The 18,143-nt window shown below is 59.0% G+C and overlaps 4 protein-coding genes across 4 annotated transcripts; 2 read left to right on the top strand and 2 right to left on the bottom strand.

Moving 5' to 3' along the window:
- Nucleotides 1–260: 260 nt before the first annotated feature.
- A1Q1_07725 (import inner membrane translocase subunit) lies at nt 261–1,092 on the bottom strand (the record flags this gene model as incomplete). Its single annotated transcript, XM_014326737.1, has 3 exons — nt 261–322; nt 379–456; nt 525–1,092. The coding sequence occupies 3 exons, from the start codon at nt 1,090–1,092 to the stop codon at nt 261–263; spliced, it is 708 nt and encodes a 235-aa protein (XP_014182212.1).
- Nucleotides 1,093–1,519: 427 nt separating this feature from the next.
- Nucleotides 1,520–4,927, top strand: A1Q1_07724 (uncharacterized protein; the record flags this gene model as incomplete). The annotated part of the gene is made up of 6 exons (XM_014326736.1): nt 1,520–1,921; nt 1,959–2,201; nt 2,254–2,358; nt 2,428–4,143; nt 4,197–4,286; nt 4,538–4,927. 6 exons carry the CDS (start codon nt 1,520–1,522, stop codon nt 4,925–4,927), a joined length of 2,946 nt encoding a protein of 981 aa, XP_014182211.1.
- A 442-nt stretch (nt 4,928–5,369) lies between these two features.
- Nucleotides 5,370–7,140, bottom strand: A1Q1_07723 (uncharacterized protein; the record flags this gene model as incomplete). The annotated part of the gene is made up of 2 exons (XM_014326735.1): nt 5,370–6,669; nt 7,001–7,140. The coding sequence occupies 2 exons, from the start codon at nt 7,138–7,140 to the stop codon at nt 5,370–5,372; spliced, it is 1,440 nt and encodes a 479-aa protein (XP_014182210.1).
- A 5,903-nt stretch (nt 7,141–13,043) lies between these two features.
- On the top strand, nt 13,044–17,522 carry A1Q1_07722 (myosin heavy chain; the record flags this gene model as incomplete). The annotated part of the gene is made up of 7 exons (XM_014326734.1): nt 13,044–13,111; nt 13,175–13,367; nt 13,416–13,521; nt 13,654–14,031; nt 14,087–14,260; nt 14,321–14,390; nt 14,444–17,522. 7 exons carry the CDS (start codon nt 13,044–13,046, stop codon nt 17,520–17,522), a joined length of 4,068 nt encoding a protein of 1,355 aa, XP_014182209.1.
- Nucleotides 17,523–18,143: the final 621 nt, after the last annotated feature.

The raw sequence follows: 18,143 nt of genomic DNA, 5'->3' as shown, positions 1-18,143 counted from the left end.
GTCTGTAGCGGAATATAGTAACGCCCCGATTTAAACGATACAAGCGGATAAGCGGGCCATGAAGGCGGCCAAGTCGAGCGGGCTAAATGCGAATTACAGTTCCCCGATTTTCCACCCATTCCTCCTCCACCGAGCCATGCCGAGCGGCCGAGCACCACCAACAGTTTGCCATCCGTTGCCACCAGAAGTTTGTATAATGGGATGGGGAGTAGAGTGCATGCAAATAATACAAGGCCGATCGCGTCTACATCTACAGATAGTTACCAGGCGGCCATCGCGCCAGCGCCCATGGTCGCGCCGACGGCGGCGGGGCGGACACCAGCTGAATGTCAGCTTTCATCTTCACGGGAAAAGAGTAGCAGAGCAAGGTGTACTCACAGGTGCACTTGAAAAGACCGCCGGAGAGGGCACCGGCGCCGATCGAGTTGAGCGCGTCGTGGTGACCGCGCAGAGAGTCTAAGCTAGAGTTGGTGAGGTTGTAGAAAATGGCTGATGTTAGCTAAACTCCAACCAGGCAAGCTTACCGAGGACACCGAGCGAGTTGCCCGTGAAGCTTCCTCTCCTGGTGCACGAGTTGAGGACGCTGTTCAGTCGCAGACGCATCGAGGGGTTCGGGCCGAGCGGTCGCGAGAGACCCTCCTTCATTCCCCAGGCGCCTCCCGTAAGGAGACCAGTCAGGTAGGTGGTGCCGGTGCCGACACAGAGGTCGTCAGTCCAGCCACGCGAGGGCAGGACGGACTCTGCGCCCTCCATGTCGGTGAGCTTGTCCTCGTCGAGGTTGAGGAAGTCGAGGTTGTCGCCGAGGTTGGCCATGGGGTGGAGCTTGGAAGCGTCAAACGAGGACTGGAGCATGCCGAGCGATGAGGGGGCTTCCGGGGCGGGGGCAGGGGTGGCAGGGGGCTGGGACGGGCCGGCGCTGGCGTCGAGCGCAATGTCCTTCATCGTGCCCTCAGCCGAAGCCGGGGGCTGCTGGGACGGCTGGACGGTTGAGCGGAACTGGGTCTGGGAGAAGATGTCGGCCGAGGCAGAGTCCTGCTTGTCCTGCTGGGCGGGCTTGGAGCCGCCGAAGAGTCCGCCGAAGAGGGAAGACATTTTGGTGCGTTCGAGAGGGTCGGGAGGTGGAAAGGAGAAGAGGAGGAGGAGGGGAAGGAGACGGAGGCGAGATTAGAGATGGATGGCAAAATATCGAGTTGAACGCCGTGCAGCTTGAAATTCAAAGTCAAGCAAAGATCCGAGGCTCCGCCCTGGCAGCAGGCGCAGGCGAGCGACCTTCCTGGCACACGCTCGCTCATCGGACCTGCCGGCCTAACCCTCTGCCTTGCTCTGACGCTCACTCAGCCTTGCTCTCTCCTAAGGCGGAGTTAATATCCCCACACTGAATTTTTCTCCTTTTCTCCCATTCCGCACTCAGGCACGGCTACCACGTGGTGTGAGTCCACCTCCACTTCCTAATGATGAATGTTTTTGGAGACTGATCCACTGTGATCCGTCTGTATCCACATAGACACTCTATCACACCATGGCCAGAGCATCAGCCGCTGCCGGCCCCTCGACACCGAGGAAGAAGACGAAAAAGCGTGCCGCCGAAGATGGTACGCCCGCCGCCAAGAAGACCAAGGCGCCCCGGATAGACGACGAAGAAGCTCAGGAGGAGCCGGCCCAGAACGACGATCCGATGGCCGCGCTTGAGGAGGCGCAGAAGGACCCGATGGAGACACTCGATGAGAACCTCAAAGGAGAGACCAGCGAGGACGGACCTGTCGAGGAGTCCAAGGACGGGCATATTCCGGGACAGGCTCCCGTGCGAGCAGACGAGTACGAGCTCAAGGCGGAGCGTGAGGTCGACGCCAGCAAGGGGCTGGGCGGTGGTCACGCTGCGGATGAGGGCAAGCTGAAGCTTGTTCATGAAGTCAGACATCAGGTGAGCTACTCGATCAGGTTTTCGAGCTAACAAGCAGGTCGCCATCCCTCCCGGCTTCCCGTACGTTCCGATCTCGCAGCACAAGCGTCTCGACCCGCCGGCGAGGACGTACAAGTTCGAGCTCGACCCGTTCCAGTATGTCGCCACCTCGTGTATTGAGCGCAGCGAGACTGTTCTGGTGTCTGCGCACACGTCTGCCGGTAAGACCGTCGTCGCCGAGTTTGCCATCGCCACCGCCCTCAAGTCGGGCATGCGTGTTGTCTACACGAGTCCCATCAAGGTGCGTCTTGTTGTACTCGATCACAACTGACAATCAGGCTCTCTCCAACCAGAAGTTCCGTGACTTCCAGGAGGACTTTGGACAGGAGAATGTCGGTCTCATGACTGGTGATGTGACGATCAACCCGACTGCATCGTGTCTCGTCATGACGACGGAGGTGAGTTCGTCGGTCGCTTTCCGCAACTGACATTAGATTCTGCGTTCTATGCTCTACCGCGGCTCCGAGGTCATGCGTGAGGTCGGATGGGTTATCTTCGACGAGGTGCACTACATGCGCGACAAAGAGCGTGGTGTCGTGTGGGAGGAGACGCTGATCCTGCTCCCGCACAAGGTGCGCTGTGTGTTCCTGTCCGCCACTATTCCCAACTCTATGGAGTTTGCCGAGTGGTGGTGCCAGACGCACGAGCAGCCGTGTCACATCGTCTACACCGACTTCCGACCGACACCGCTGCAGCACTACCTCTTCCCCGCTGGCTCCGAGGGCATCTACCTCGTCGTGGACGAGCGATCGAACTTCCGCGAGGATAACTTCCAGAAGGCGATGGCTGCGCTCGCTGCTGGTCAGGGAGAAGACCCCGCCGACCCGAACTCTGGACGCAACAAGAAGGGCAAGACGAAGAAGGGAGGCGCCATGAAGGGCGGAGTGTCCGACATCTACAAGATCGTCAAGCTGATCATGAGCCGCAACTTGAACCCCGTCATCATCTTCGCCTTCTCGAAGCGCGAGTGCGAGGCGCTTGCCATGCAGATGTCTAAGCTCGACTTCAACACTGAGGACGAGGCCGCCACTGTCCAGCAGGTGTTCGAGAACGCCATCGGCGCTCTGTCTGAGGACGACCGCAAGCTGCCGCAGATTGAGCAGATTCTTCCTCTTCTCAAGCGCGGAATCGGAATCCACCACGGTGGTCTTCTCCCCATCCTGAAGGAGGTCATCGAGATTCTCTTCCAGGAGGGTCTTCTCAAGGCGCTGTTCGCCACCGAGACCTTCTCCATCGGTCTCAACATGCCTGCCAAGACTGTCGTGTTCACCTCGGTCCGCAAGTTCGATGGCAAGGAGTTCCGTACTCTGTCCGGAGGAGAGTACATCCAGATGTCTGGTCGTGCCGGTCGTCGTGGTCTCGACGCGCGTGGTATCGTCATCATGATGTGTGATGAGAAGATCGAGCCCGAGGCCGCCAAGGGTATGGTCAAGGGCCAGGCAGACCGCCTCGACTCTGCCTTCCATCTCGGCTACAACATGATCATCAATCTTATGCGTGTCGAAGGTATCAGCCCGGAGTACATGCTCGAGCGCTGCTTCTACCAGTTCCAGAACAGCCTGTCCGTACCTGTGCTCGAGAAGCAACTCAAGGCTGCCGAGGAGGAGCGCGACGAGATCAAGATCGAGGACGAGGACGACATTGCCGAGTACTACGACCTCCGCGACCAGCTGAAGGTGCTTGAGGGCGACTTCAAGTCTGTCATCACGCACCCGCAGTATGTCCTGCCGTTCATGCAGCCCGGCCGTATGGTCGAGATTCGTGACGGCGGCCGCGATTTTGGCTGGGCCGTTGTTGTTGGCTACAACAAGGTCGTCAACCCCAAGGGACGCCCGCCAATTGTTACCGAGAATGACCCGCCGCAGAAGGGTTATGTCATCGACGTCCTTGTCAAGGTCGCCTCAGGATCGCAGGTTCCTCGCGACAAGAACGCCGAGGGCATCCAGCCCCCCGGGCCCGGTGACAACGGCGAGACCGCCATCATCGGTGTTCTCCTCTCCACTGTCCAGGCCGTCTCCACTGTCCGTCTCCACCTGCCGAAGGACCTCCGCTCGCAGTCGGACAAGGACACTGCTTTCCGCGCTGTCAACGAGGTCAAGAAGCGTTTCCCTAAGGGCATTGCGCTTCTCGACCCCGTCGTTAACATGGGCATCAAGGACGACTCTTTCAAGAAGCTTGTTAAGGTAAGCTGAGACCCCGACGAACAAGCTGACATCAGAAAATCGCTATTCTCGAGGACCGCATCCAGACTTTGCCTATCACGTCATCTCCCGACCTTCCCCAGAAGTACGACGAGTATGACCGCAAGCAGAAGGCGATCGCGTCCGTGCGCTCGCTGAAGAAGCGCATTTCGTCCGTGCACGATGTGCTGCAGCTTGAGGAGCTGAAGGGTCGCAAGCGTGTCCTGCGTCGTCTCGGCTTCACGACGTCCGGGACGTTGTCGAGATGAAGGGCCGAGTGGCGTGCGAGATCAGCACCGGTGACGAGCTGCTTCTGACCGAGATGATGTTCGGCGGCACCTTCAACCCGCTCACGCCGGAGCAGTGTGCGGCGCTGCTGTCCTGCTTCGTGTTCCAGGAGAAGTCCGAGGCGAAGGTCAAGATTCGCGAGGAGCTCGCCGCGCCCCTGCGTGTGCTGCAGGAGACTGCCCGCCGGATCGCCAAGGTCTCGAACGAGTCCAAGATCCCCGTTGTCGAGGACGAGTACGTGCAGTCGTTCAAGGTCGAGATGATGGAGCCGGTGCTGCAGTGGTGCAAGGGTGCCTCCTTCGCCGAGCTCTGCAAGCTCACCGACGTGTATGAGGGTAGCATCATCCGCTGCTTCCGCCGCCTGCAGGAGCTGCTGCGCCAGATGGGCCAGGCCGCGAACGCGATCGGAAACAAGGAGCTCGAGGAGAAATTCACAAAGGCTCTCGAGATGCTCGAGAAGCCCAACTCGATCATCTTCAGCCCGTCCCTGTACCTCTAAGTCACACTAGTTCGAGAGCTCGCCTACCCGTAGAATGTAAGATTATGCTACACATTTCCATTGCTGCATGCAGATACCGTTACCACATTGCACGTTTGCGTAGTTGCTGCAGATCCTCTCCGCTACTCATCTCGTGGCTTGCATCGCTTCCAGGCATATACATCTAGGCACCCTGGACCGGCGTGATAGGTCTTTCGGTTGCCGAGGCTGTCGTCAGGTGGTGTCATCTGACCGTTAGGTTCAACGAGGTGTGGCACCGGTCTCGGCCTTCGCCACTCTTCTTGCTCACCGGAGCGTGTGAAACAAAGGATCGGCAGTTCCTGAGACGATGGCAGTGTGATCTGGGAGTTGTATATGCATAGGAGTATGTAATAGCGGTGCTACTCAAGCTCTATCTGATCGATGACGGGTCTATTGTGTATGTACTGTACTACTCGACCCCTCAGTTGAGCACGCCCTTCGCTGGTCGTGGCCTGAGCAGCGACGAAGCTGACCCAGGCTGGGTCACCATATCCTCGCTGACGAGCGGCATGCCGCACGCCGTGCACGGCTCATGCCCCTCCGCCATGGACCACTCGACACAGTCCGCATCGTCCCTGATCCGATCCCAGCTGCTGGGCGTAGGACATCGATCGATCTCAAAGGTCGCCGCCTTCTCCTCCGCCAAATTTGCCGCCGGAGGCTCCCGCACGTTGCTCCAGTAGAAGTACTCTATAGCGCGTGTCGCACTGGACCCGTACCCGTTATGTGCGTGGGCGTGGTGTCCACCATTAGTGTGGTGGTTGAGAGAATGTGAGACGGGCGCGTACTCCTTCTCCTGGCCTGCCTTCTCATCCCACTCACTCCCAGGCGCGGGATCGACGCCCTCCCACTCATCATCCGCAAGCGAGTCGAGCACGAACTCAAAAGTCGTGTCCTTGCCGTACCGCACAGTCTTGTCGCGAATGGCAGCCTGGATGAATGCCCTGCGGCAGAACCGCCTCCGGTTCGGATTCGGCCCAGGCGCGATCGGGATGTGCACGACGTGATGCACGTTTTGCAGAGCTACGAGCCCATCCTCTGCCGAGTGGTCGTGATATGTCACTTTCCGGACTCGCGGGCCCAGCCACGCAGGGTCGAACACGAGGTCGATCGGCATCAGGGGCTGGATGTGCGCCTCTTTCGGTCGGGCGACCCAGCGGCTCACGTCCTCTGGTGGTTCCTCGACGGCGGGGAAGTTGTAGCATACTTCTTCTGGATGCGCTAGCCGGCCCAGAATCACAGAGTATGCCAGGCGCCACGGGGAGTAGCAGCAGAAACAGAAGTTGGGCCAAGTGCCTAGTGCTCGCACAGTGGCAGCTCGCACGTTGGGAAATACGAGTCCAGAGCAGGAGTTGAAGAACGCCTCGAGAGCGGGGCCGAGCCAGGATGTGCGCTGCGCGAGTTCGAGCGCTTTCACGAGACGCAATCGGCGTCGTCGCCGCGATGCTACTTTTGGAGATATCCGGACCAGTTCAAGCGCCTCATGTTGATACTCGCACACTTGCTCGAGAAGTTTCAGGCGAGCTGCTTCGGTGCCGATCGGAAAGTGTAGCGCCAAAGACAGCAGAGTGCCTTCGGTCACCGGGAAGCGGTGGTAGAGTATCGGAGCGGTAAGCTCATCTAGCGCACGGCAGGTGGACGCCACGTTCGAGAGGGCACCGTAGCAATAGTCCGCCGCCAACTGGCACAAGATCTCCCGCCATATATCGGCAGGTAATGTGCTGTATGTCAGCTCACTGGGTGTGACACTGGGAAGAATGAACATCGGAAAGCATGAGGAAAGGCACTTGTGAGATATGCGCTGGTGGAGCATGAGTATCGAGTATGTGAACTGTGGGTGATCGCCTCGAGGACCCGAGTCAGTTGACAGATCGCCACCAGCCACACTCGGCACTTTTCGCCTCGATCCGTGATCGACGGTGTGTGTCTGATCGAGGACTTGCCGAGGTTAACACGGCTGTTGTGGATGCAAGAACATGCAAGAGCCGTTCAGCATTCCGACCTTCCATTGTTCCAGCGGGCCCAATCGCGTTCCGAAAGGAGTCGACATACCTGAAGGCGGATGGCGAGGCGTAGGATTCGGATGGTTCAGGACCATGGTCCTCGTCTTCTGCGTCCGGCTCGTAAGGTGGTCGTGGTTTGGAGCGGTAGTCGAGTGTGAAGCCATGGACACGGTGCCGGGGGCCGCCCATCGCATCCCAGGTAGCGTGATAGGAGGTGTCGGTAATTGTGGTCGGGAATGTAAGGGTGTAGGTGCAAGAGAGCCTCGGTGGTGAAGTTGTGGGCGGACGGGGTGGCGGGGTTGGGTTGCGCGCATTATAAGCGGTCGGTGCGCAGCGGCGGCGACGGGGCGTAGAGCTGGCGGCGCGCGAGCGTGATGACGGGTCGTGGAATTGTGAGGCGCGTACGCGTCCGAGAATCGTCCGGGTGGGCCGGGTCAGTCAGCCCCAATGTTGTGCGCAGCAGTGATGCCGATGAAGCAGGGTGAGCAGGGTGCGAGGTGAGGCTAAGACGCGCCCATTCTGGTACATGCGCCGAGCACTGTTGAGTGCGCAATATTAAGCAGAGTGCTATGGTGGTGCCCATTTCGGGCGGTAGAGTTTGATGACGATGGGGTTCAGCATCCTGGCACGGCACCCGACAGAAATGGAGAGACGGCCCCCACATGCCGCGGACGCCTTGGGCTGGCGGCTTCCCATCCCTCTGGGCCAACCAGCAGGCGCCGAAGCGCGATCCGGTCATCCCAAACATCCGCCACACGCTCGCGTCCTCGGCTCTCCTGCCGGCTGAGCGTGCGGCTCCGCCTGTACCTTGTTCTAAGTGATCTTGCATCATCATTCAACTTGGCGGCCCTTGCCCCGCCGGACTGCCTTTGCCTTCCTACCTCGTGCCTGGACCTGATGATTGCACGACCAAAGGATGCTCGGCCTCTGAGCCACTCGCATTGCAGCCTCGAGCTCATAGCTCGCCACGCTGTGCCATCAGGCGAGTGCGAACCGCTATGCGAACCTATGCCAACTGAAGAATGTATCCGAGAAACTTGATGCGAAAGGTGAACATCAGCGTACCCACCACCACTCTTGCTGTTCACACTTGGCGCCTTCACAGCGTCGCTAGAAAGCCTGTGAAATTGGGTGACAGAGAACGATTCTGTGCGTTGGAGTTTCACCTGCTGGATGCCCTGACACCAACTCGTACGGGCGATGGTTGGAATCAGCATGAAGAGTGTTATTCACGGGTGGCTTACGACTCCTGGTGTGCCACTGTGAGCCTGGTTTGCGGACGCGGCGTTGAGTCGCTGTTAGGCGGTCAGGATGAGGTCGGAAATTGCGTCTCATCCGTAGTGTTCACGGCAGCTCCACCCCCGCCGGGAGGCGAGATAGGGGCACGTGAGCCGAGACCGACCGCACTCGGCGCACAGGAAGCTGCATGGGACCGTTAATGAAGAGACAGGGTAGCCGAACAAGGCGCGATGGCCGGACCAGCAGAATCCCACGGATGCCAGCTTCATCCCTTCCAGCTCGTGCACACCCAGCGCTTTCTCCAACACCTTTGTGGGAGGGGTAATGTCAGCTTCTCCGCTTCATTGTGCCTTCACAGTCCCGGGCCGTAAGCTTGGGTCAGATGCGAATGTGTGGCGTGTACTCCGAACCTGTTGGTCCGAGACCTGTAACTGGCTTTGGCTCCGCGGTATGCGGCATGGGCCAGCCGCGTGACAGGCGATCCTGAGTGACCACTACAAACTTTAAACGGCAATCATGTGCAGACATGTGTACAGCACAGTGAGGTATTGCATATGCTAACGAAATATACCCTTGACACGAGAGCAGCACATGCAAATCCGACTGACGGTGGCGCGGGTGTCGTGTTGCATAGAGGATAACAAACTGTCATTGTCTATCGGCGATCCTACGGCAAACCGAACTCCGCCGGTGGTCTACCCTTGCGCAGCCGAGCATGTCCGCACCACGACCGACACTATCCTCTTCCTCGCCGCTGCTCCCTCTCATCAACAGCCCAGAACTCAGTAACCCTAAATACCTCCAACGTATAGCGCGCACACTCTCCGGCGACGTCCTGCAGAGCATGGCTTTCGTGTTCTGAGATCCTACTTTTGCCTCACCCAATCCCATGGAGCGTGGAGCTGCAGTTCAGACGGACCCCTCGACCGTTTCCATCAGAGGCAATCAAAAGTGACGCAATCAAACACGACCCGGCCGCAGTACTGTGCTGGCTCTTTGGGTTACGTACGTGAAGCGTTTGCAGTTTATTGGCATGTCCTGCGGAGACCGATGCGCAGATAACGAGCGTTCAAGGCGCAGGGACCTTCTCGAGGGGGCACATGGTGGAAACCGCGGTGTGCGTGGATGGCTGACCAGTAGCACAGAGCCTCCCAGATTACTCCAGTCACAACGGCGTTTCGGCCTCAAGGGCCGGTCACTGTGATGCTCCGCAATGTTATTCGCTTTCTGATTGTCAGTCTCCTCTCCATCTCTCCTAATATAACATACACCTGCATCTTCACCCATCGATGGCGAGCTCCGCTAATACAGTCGTCCCCTGGACAGCAGAATCCGAAACGGATTATGTCAAGACCCCGATCGTTATAAATCTCATCTCACCTCTCTTCCCTTGAGTCCTAGTCTGTCTCTACCCGCTTCTGGGGCTCGAACTGCTCCACGACATTTATCTTCACTACCTCGCCGACCCGATGCCCGTCTGAGTTGCATTTTCCGCAGTCCCCCTGCTCCCACAAAGAAGGGAGGCTCGTACGCCTGTATCCCTGATGGCACCGGCGCTGCAGTTGCCATTCCCCAACTACTCCTCTCATCGCTGGTCTGGACCCGCCTGGTCGCGTCGCTGTCCTCTAGATGCACGCCGCTATGGTGAGTGCCCAGTTACATGCACCCCACGCCGCCCATGTGTGCCTCCTATCTAGCTGAGCAGGTGTTCAGCGCGTGGTTCCTAACGTTCACTTAACCTCCACTCTCGCCCGAAAGTCACCCGGTTCCTGAGGAATGTGCGGCATACCGAGTGTTACGCTCTCCTTCCCGGATATCACCACTTACAGCCGCATGCCACCGATGCGTTGTGAGAGGCAAACATCGCAGACCTGGAGCTATACATCATAGCCTCTTGGCCTCCATAGCCTCCTGGCCTGTCGGAGCAGGGTGCCATCTCGCGCAGATACTGCGCAGTCGGAGTCCTTTTGAGTACCGAAAGATAGTTCTTGCGCGAACACAAGGAAAAAGCCCAGATTCTCGCCGTGAGCATTCGCCTCTGCACATATGTCCATGACCTACCTCTGATAAGGTCTCGTGAGTTCCGACTCTTGGCTGATCTCAACGAGGAAAGAGCGACAGAGTCTGTTAGCTGTTCGTTGATTCATTTCATTGAGCGCATCACCGTAAGGCGCACTCGACCTGACGCCTGCCGATGGCAGCCAAACCCTGCGATATCGTTGATGTCAAATCTCAGGGCCTTTACCCTCTGTTCACCGACTCTCGCTGACAATGCAGCGCTCACGACAGTATCGAAGGCACTGATTGTGGCAGAGGGCTACCACCAAGGGCAGGTCACCCCGACGGCTCCTCGGACAATCACTAACGGTCCCACTTTCTTTATAACGTGCATTCAACCCGACCGCACACCGACCATTGTATCGAGGACAAGTGCATCATGGGGAAGACACGAGCAGAGCCTGGCACCTCCGACACGGAGCCAAAGTGCGGTGGTGCCACACGTCCTTCGATCGGGTGGGTGGGCTGTGTATGTACCTGGCCACGGCATGAACCAGGGGACCTCATAATAAATTGAGTAGCTTGAGTGGGCCACTGATGGTAGCAACTCGAGGTAAGCAGTGGATGCCAACGACGGATATCGATGAGCCGTCACTGTGGTTCTGCCGGCCGTGTCCGTTTTCGCACCTCCGCTTCAAGGTCAGGGTACAGCCAGTTCTCCGTCCCCCATTCCTCGACCGCGCCCTGCAGCTATTCAGACAGCGTGCCCGCCCGCACGTAAGCGCAGACCGTGAAAGGGGGCCCGGCACAGCCATGCCCCCCGCTCCGGCCCGTGCCCTGGCTGTTGACTGCGCCTTCAGCTGTCTCTTTCGTGATGGCAAGTTACTTCGCAGTCAGGCCTCGAGAGTCTGTGCTGATTAAGTGGCGCTGCGTTCTTGCCAATTGTAGAGGCGCAGCTCCACCTTCGATGTTGCTCACACACTCCAGCATCAATGGACATCAGGCTCACCATGTAACCGCTTCCTGCTACGACACGGACAGGACCCCGTGATGGTGGAGTGCCTTCTGGCACATGTCGTGGAATAAACGCAAAGTGCCACTGAAATGGTCGACTCGGTTCTTGTTTTGCTTTTGAATAGAAAAGGATGAGCTGCGCCTCTCTTCACCATGCTGGACACCTTTTGAGAACGCGAATGCAACTGCCAAGATTAGGTGTGCGCTGCTACTTCGTAGTCATTATGGTCACCCCAAACTTCGAGACCTGAGCGCCGATTTCAAGGGATAACGCTTTTCAACCGCGTGAGACGGGAAGCGGCCGTCCACACCTCAGCCACTCCGCAATACGTACGGAATGCAGTCAAGTACCTTTGGCGCATTGGTATCAACCTGGAGAACTACCTGCTCGATGTTCCATCTCGACTCCAAAATCGGGTGTGCTTGTGGCGGTCAGGAGGCCAAATTTCCAGTATTCAGCGTCAACCGCTTGCGCGGCTAACTGGGACCGGTCATCTGCGCAGCTAGCTCCTGCTGAAGCCGTGGTTCAGCGACAGCTGAGCTTCTCAGACAGGTCCGCTCAGTGCAGGTCCCAGAGTTCAGCCGAGAGTGACCTCACGGTTTGGTGGACGTAGGCATAGCTCCGACGGTCTCGAAGAGCACTTGGCAGATGCACGTCCCCGACTAGGCGTACTAGTTCTGATACTTGCTTTTCGCCGTTGAACTGCGGGTTACGCTAGCCACGAAGCCATCTGGAAATTGGGTCGCAACATGACATCCTAATGCGATGCGGACGATTCGAATCGGATCCGACCACAGGTGGCAGGGGCACTCGCCACCAGATCGTGTGAGACACATACCCCGGCATCAGATGCCAGTAGACACTGTGGCAGTTGTTTAGACGTCAGCACAACCAGCCTCGCGCACAACAGACTCCCACTGCGTGTGCTCAAACCGTCGCCCACCAACGGTGACTTCTCCACATCCGCGTACTTCACTGCTGCTCAATCTGATGCCAGCTACTCCGCCGAAGCCGAAGTTTACCGACGCTACAGCTCAGAGCCAGCCACAGTTCTTGAGGCATGTTCCAGCCCGGCGCTAAATCAATGCTCGTACTAGCATGCACTAGCCCGCGGCCGTCGTGCATGTCGCCGTGGTACGGCCTAACCACAGCCAGACCTGGCAGCCACATGCCACAGCACATGGGCACTCATCTGATGGTCTGTCTCGTCAGCCACTTGTCAGTACGTCATAGCAAGGTGAAGGTGAGAATCTCCACTGTATACACCAAAGACGTACAGAGGCACCATGAGTTGCAATCGACGTGCGCCGTTCTGTTCAACATTCGGTGCTCTGGCAAACAACAATCCGTTCGACTGCACGCGTGTAAGCCACTTTTTACCGAGGAGCGCTTTCCGATCACACAGCCTCTATCTCCAATGCAAACCATTGTGACCCCTAAGCTGGAGACCAGTAGGCAGAAGCAGCCGAGAACGCAGATGATAACGAACCTGAACTTCAGTTATCAGAAATGCGGAGCAGGGAGGAAGCAGGCACTATCACATATCGCACCGTAGGTGGTACACGGAGCCAGTTGCAAGGGTCGGCCGAATATGTCACGTGACCGAACGCGTGTGCTGAGTGGACTCGAAGGGTGGAGACCCCGCACGGTCGCGAGTCGCATGCGTCACACTGGGCTACCGCTTGTGCTAGTGGACTCGGCCTCATCTCACACCATAGTCACCCACACGCACCCAAATATCGCGGCATCATTGCGACCACTCACCCCCTCCTCTCTTATACCACAACACACCCCACCATTTCTTGATCGACTCCCTTTCACCCCACACCGTCCGGCAGAGATGGACATCTATCTCGCCTCGGACGGCGGCATCGTCAAGGTCGAACACGCCTTGAGCGACTATGACTCGTGAGTCCCCCTACCCACTATTGGCCACCCATCGTTACCAACAACAATCACCGAGCGGGCCAGCTCCACCCCGGTCACCCGCTTTAAGCAGAAGCATCCCGCGCTGACCACCAGTCTGGAAGGGGTGTACGCCGACGTCTCCGCCGCCACCGGCGTCGTTAGCGGCAACATCCTCCTCTTCACCGAGGACGGACGCGAGCTCAAGCAGGAGGTGCTCGAGGAGCTTTGGGAGAGAGGTGGAGGTGCATCCTCATCCGTACGTCGTCGGCGCCGATCGTCCTACAGCCTCTTACACCACTCGCAGCACACGGAGATCGTGTACCTGTTCAACCGCGAGACGTTCTTCAGCGAGCCCGAACGCTGGGCCGCTGAGTTACGGGAGGAGGTCGTCCTCCCGCCGCCGTTGCTATGTGAGTGAAGTGCCGGGAGCGGGCAGGAACCGAAGGGGTATGGAGGCGCATGTGCGCACGTCTCATGAAGGTCCCCGCTGGCCCCGCTCGGCTGAATGAATGAGGCTTGTGAGGCCTGTGCTGACAGGGCAGTGTCGGGGGACATCGAATTGGCGCAAGCCCAGTCGCCCTTTGTGTCCGCGTATGACCATCTCTGCCACCTCCAGTCCTTATTCAAGGCGCAAGCCCATGCCCTCCGCATCGCCTACGCCAACCTCTCATTCCACCTCGGCCCGATCGTTGAAGCATTCCGAGAATTCACCGGACGCGTAGACGATGAGCTCGACGCACACGACCAACTCCTCAAGGGGTATGACGTCGACATGGCGATGCTACCGAAGGTGACCGTGCACGAGAGCCTCTATCGCCGCCGAGATAAGGACACAGATGACAAGAGCCGCAAGTCCCTACTCGATTGGATCCACACGAAGAAGATGGAGCAAGTCCGAGATCTGTGCCAGTACGCGCACAGTGAGTGCTAGCTGGGATTACTACAGAGCCGTAAGCTGACTGTCAGCCGACCAAGTGACACGATATAACAATGTCGCATCGGAGATGGACGAGCTCGCCCTGCAATCGGACGCCGATCTGCAACAGGCAGAGCACAGGATACACGGCGTCGAGACCGAGTTCGCCGAGGCGCTCGGGCGGATAGAGCTCGCCATGCAGCAGGTCGAGGCTCTAATGCAGGCTGATTCACGTGAGTCTCGATATACTCAAACAAACTAACCTTCAGTCGACTTCCGGCAAAACCTCCGAGAACTGGACCAGGCCATGCGAGAAGACCTGGCGAGCATGACGTCGATCAAGGTGAGCTTACGAGCTGTCGGGTTAGCTGACCTAAGAACGACTTCACGCTTGAGCTCCATCAGCATCTTCGCAGCATCGCCGACTACCAAGTTCGAATCACAAAGTTTAGCCGGCCGATGACGGACCTCGACAATGATCTGCGGCAGAAGAGCGCTTTTCCGCATCTCGAGCGACTGCACAACCTGCCGTTTGCCTACGCCGCCAATGTGGTTGAGATCGTCCGACGAAAGGAGTTCTCACATTCTCTCGTGGAGTGGGCAAGCCGTATCGGTCATGCCGTGAACACGTATCTCGATGAGGAGGCGAAGCGACGTCAGCGACACAAGACGGAGAACCAGCTCCCGTGGGAGATTCCGGCGCTCGAGGAGAGCCAGCTGCCCCGTATCAATATGTCGATCAACGGGGCGGAGGCGCTCACTTCCGTCGGTCTGGGGAAGGGTGATATCGAGCAGCTGGTTGCGTCTATAAAGGAGCTGCAGGACGACCCGGAATTCATGAGCCTCGACCCTACAGAGAACCCGATCCCGGTGCTCTCGAACCGGCTAGCTGAGCTGCTCCCCTCTCTTGATCACCTTAACGAAGATTTGAACCAAGCACTCGACTTGGCTGTCATCAATGCTGCCCAGCGAGAGACCCCAGGCGAAACAGAGAAGCTGCGCGCCCAGAACGCGGACTACGAAGCGAGGATTGCAGAGCTCGAGCGAGAACATCTGGAGAGGATGCAGGAGCTGGAGGAGTCCAAGGAGCAGGAGATCAAAACCCTGAACGCCCGCCAGGCCGAGCTCAAGGATGAAGTCGCTCGGCTTCGAAACGACCTCAGCGACGAAGCTGTGCAGAAGCAGAAGCTCATGGACCAGCTTGAGGAGAAGACCCGTGACCACGAGGATCGCATGCGCGAGCTTGAGGAGCACTCTGAGCTCGTCTCCGCTCTGCAGGCGGATATGGTGCAGGAGAAGGACCGTGCGACCGACTTAGGCGTCCGTCTGCAGGAGGCACTCCTCGACGTTGACGGCCTCCGATCAGCCGAAACGACTCTTATCGTCCAGATGAAGGATATGCAGGACGAGCGGACACGCATCCTCACTGACCTCGGAGAGGCGCAGCTCCTGGCCCAGAACTACGAGTCGGAGCTTGCGGGTGCCAAGGTCGAGCTCGAGGCGACTGCCGCTCAACTCGTGCAAGCCCAGAAGGACCGCGACAAGGCGATCAAGGAGAAGAGTGCGGAGGCAGAGCGTCTCATGCGCGACCAGATTGCGGAGGCTGATGGTGACCGCGCTGTCCTCGAGCACCAGAATCTGACGCTTACGAAGGAGCTCGAGGAGGTCCGCAAGGAAATGGATGAGAAGCTGAACAGCGTCAAGAACGCCTCCATTCGTCGAGAGGATGGCCTGAAGGCAGAGCTCAAGCTGGCGAAGGCGCAACTTCGTGATGTGCAGCGCCGCGAGGCTCTGCTCGCCAGCGAGCTTGCTGTCGCCAAGGACAGCTCGACGCAGCTTACTCAGAAGGATGCTCACCAGGCTGAGCTTTTGAAGGAGTCGGTGCAGCTTTGCGGCAAATACCACGAGGCGTGCTACCGACTCATGGGAGCGATCTCGGCTTCGACGACGATTTCTGGAAGTCTATCGTTGCCGCAGCGAGCAAATTCGCCACCGCCGCCCTCGATCCTGTCCATTGGCTCAAACGAACTGAAGGACAGCGCCTTCCTCGTTCGCTCGTTAGAGAAGGCGTCCGCATTCGAGCTCGAGTCGTTCGCCGATGCCGTCCTCAAGACCATCAATCTCGCGCGCCGCTTGTCCAAATCGTGTAAGCAGTATCGCGACCTGTCGCGCAACAAGATCACGATCTCGAGCTTCGGCAAGGGCGATCTCGTGCTCTTCCTCCCAACGCGGAATGCGGCCGTCAACGCCTGGGCAGCCTTCAACGTCAGTGCGCCTCACCACTTCCTCCACGTCACGGACCAGATCCGCCAGCAGCTTCAGGGCAAGGATTACTACCTCGCGCGCATCACGGGCACGGACGAGGCGATCGTCAACGGCGATTCGCCGAGCACGAACCCGTTCGGTCTCGCTGAGGGACTGCGCTACTACAGTCACCACGTTGAGGAGTGGATCCCTACGGTTATCCGTACGCGGCGCTCGACCAGCGGCCCGGCAGGACAGACTGCGCAGGCGAGCCACCCTCCGCACCCCGAGCGAGCTCTCACAGCGCCGACCGCGGTTCGCGCGAAGCAGCCAGCGAACATCATCTCGAGGGACCGGGAGCGTACGTCCCCAACGAGCATTTCGCCCAAGGCCGCCGCTCCCTCGCCGAAGGAGTCTTCTCCGGAAGCGACATCTCCCCACTCTGCGTCACCCGTAGCCGCTTCACCTAAGCAGGCTTCGAAGTCACCTCCGCCTCCTAAGGACTCACCAAAGGGCACGCCCAAGGAGTCCCCAAAAGGGTCGAAAGCGGGCTCGCGCCGCGCCTCGCCAGAGCGAAGCGAGCGTCGGGAGAAGAGATCCTCGCGGCCCTCTTCTCGAACGCCCACGCCAACCACTTCTGTGAACCAGCCGCCGGCGCCTGTCCCGGCGGCTTCGGAGTCTGACCGTGCGTCTCCGCACTCGGCCCACTCGGCGGACCACTCGGCAGGCGCACACTCGACGGACGACAGCCCGCCGAGCGAGCTTGCGGCCGCGGAGCCGCTGAAAAAGTCGGCTGCCGCAATCGGATCCGCGTCGCACTCGGCCCACGCATCGCCCGCCAAGCCGTCCACGCCGACATTCGCGAAGGGGATCCACCCCCGTCCCGAGGAGTCGGACGTGAACATCGCCGGCAGCCCGCCCCCGCCTCCTTCGTCGCCAACCAGTCCTATGTCGCCAGTAGCGCGCCGTCCGCGCGGCTCGCTCTCCTCCCCCCCGCCCGGCGCCCGGCGGAGCGGGCCGCCCCTCGTCCGTGGCGTCCAGTGCCTCGTCACACCCGCGCGGCCTGCCGATTCCGAGCGGCGGCGCCAAGGCCTCTCCAGCGGCCGCAGTCACGACGAGCGCGGAGAACAGCCCAAACCAGAACTCGCTCCCCAAGGCACTCGTACACCGGACGATCGGCAAGCGGCCCTCGATCCCCAGCATGGACATCGAGAACCCGTTCCGGCCCTCGCCGCTCGGTCCCTCCACTAGCGCTACGAAGAGCGGCTCGCCTGGCCAGGGCGGGTTCCTCTCTGGTCTATCGCTGAGTCGGAAGCGCGCGAGTGCGTCGGGCGAGACGGCTGTGGACATGTTAAAGCGACTCGACAGCGCGGGCTCGTAAGAGAAGGAAGGAAGGAAGGACGATCACCAAACCATTCAAATTCACAATGTAGTCTAGAACCACTCACAGTTGTCACGATGTCCAAGTATGTTCAGCAGTGTGCCATGCAAATTACATATACAGTTCTACAGATTGCACCTCTGCACTCTATCTCCGTCTCTACTCGCTTGACATGTGAATTTTGAGCTCAAAGCTCGCGGACATACTCGACTAACTGGCCGTCGCGCCCGATAAGCACGCCGCCGGTGAAGTCGGGTTCTTCGTTCTCGTCGGAGACCTCGTCGTCGTCCTCAGTCGGCTCGGTCGCTGTCGTGTTGCCCTCTGCCTCTGATGCAACGCCGGCGTTTGATTCTGGTTGCGCCGTAGGATCAGACGCGGAGTCGGGGCAAGGGGCAGCCTTAGGCTTGCGCTTCTTCTTTCCCTTTCTCTTCTTCTTCTTTGTCTTAGGCTTCCCCTCACCCTCTACTTGTCCTGCCGCTCCCTCCTTCCCT

The sequence above is a fragment of the Trichosporon asahii genome (genome assembly GCF_000293215.1).
Source record: "Trichosporon asahii var. asahii CBS 2479 unplaced genomic scaffold scaffold00017, whole genome shotgun sequence".
NCBI classification, from domain to species: domain Eukaryota; kingdom Fungi; phylum Basidiomycota; class Tremellomycetes; order Trichosporonales; family Trichosporonaceae; genus Trichosporon; species Trichosporon asahii.
The sequence above is the reverse complement of the archived record's forward strand: the minus strand, read 5'-3'. Positions and strand labels throughout refer to the sequence as shown.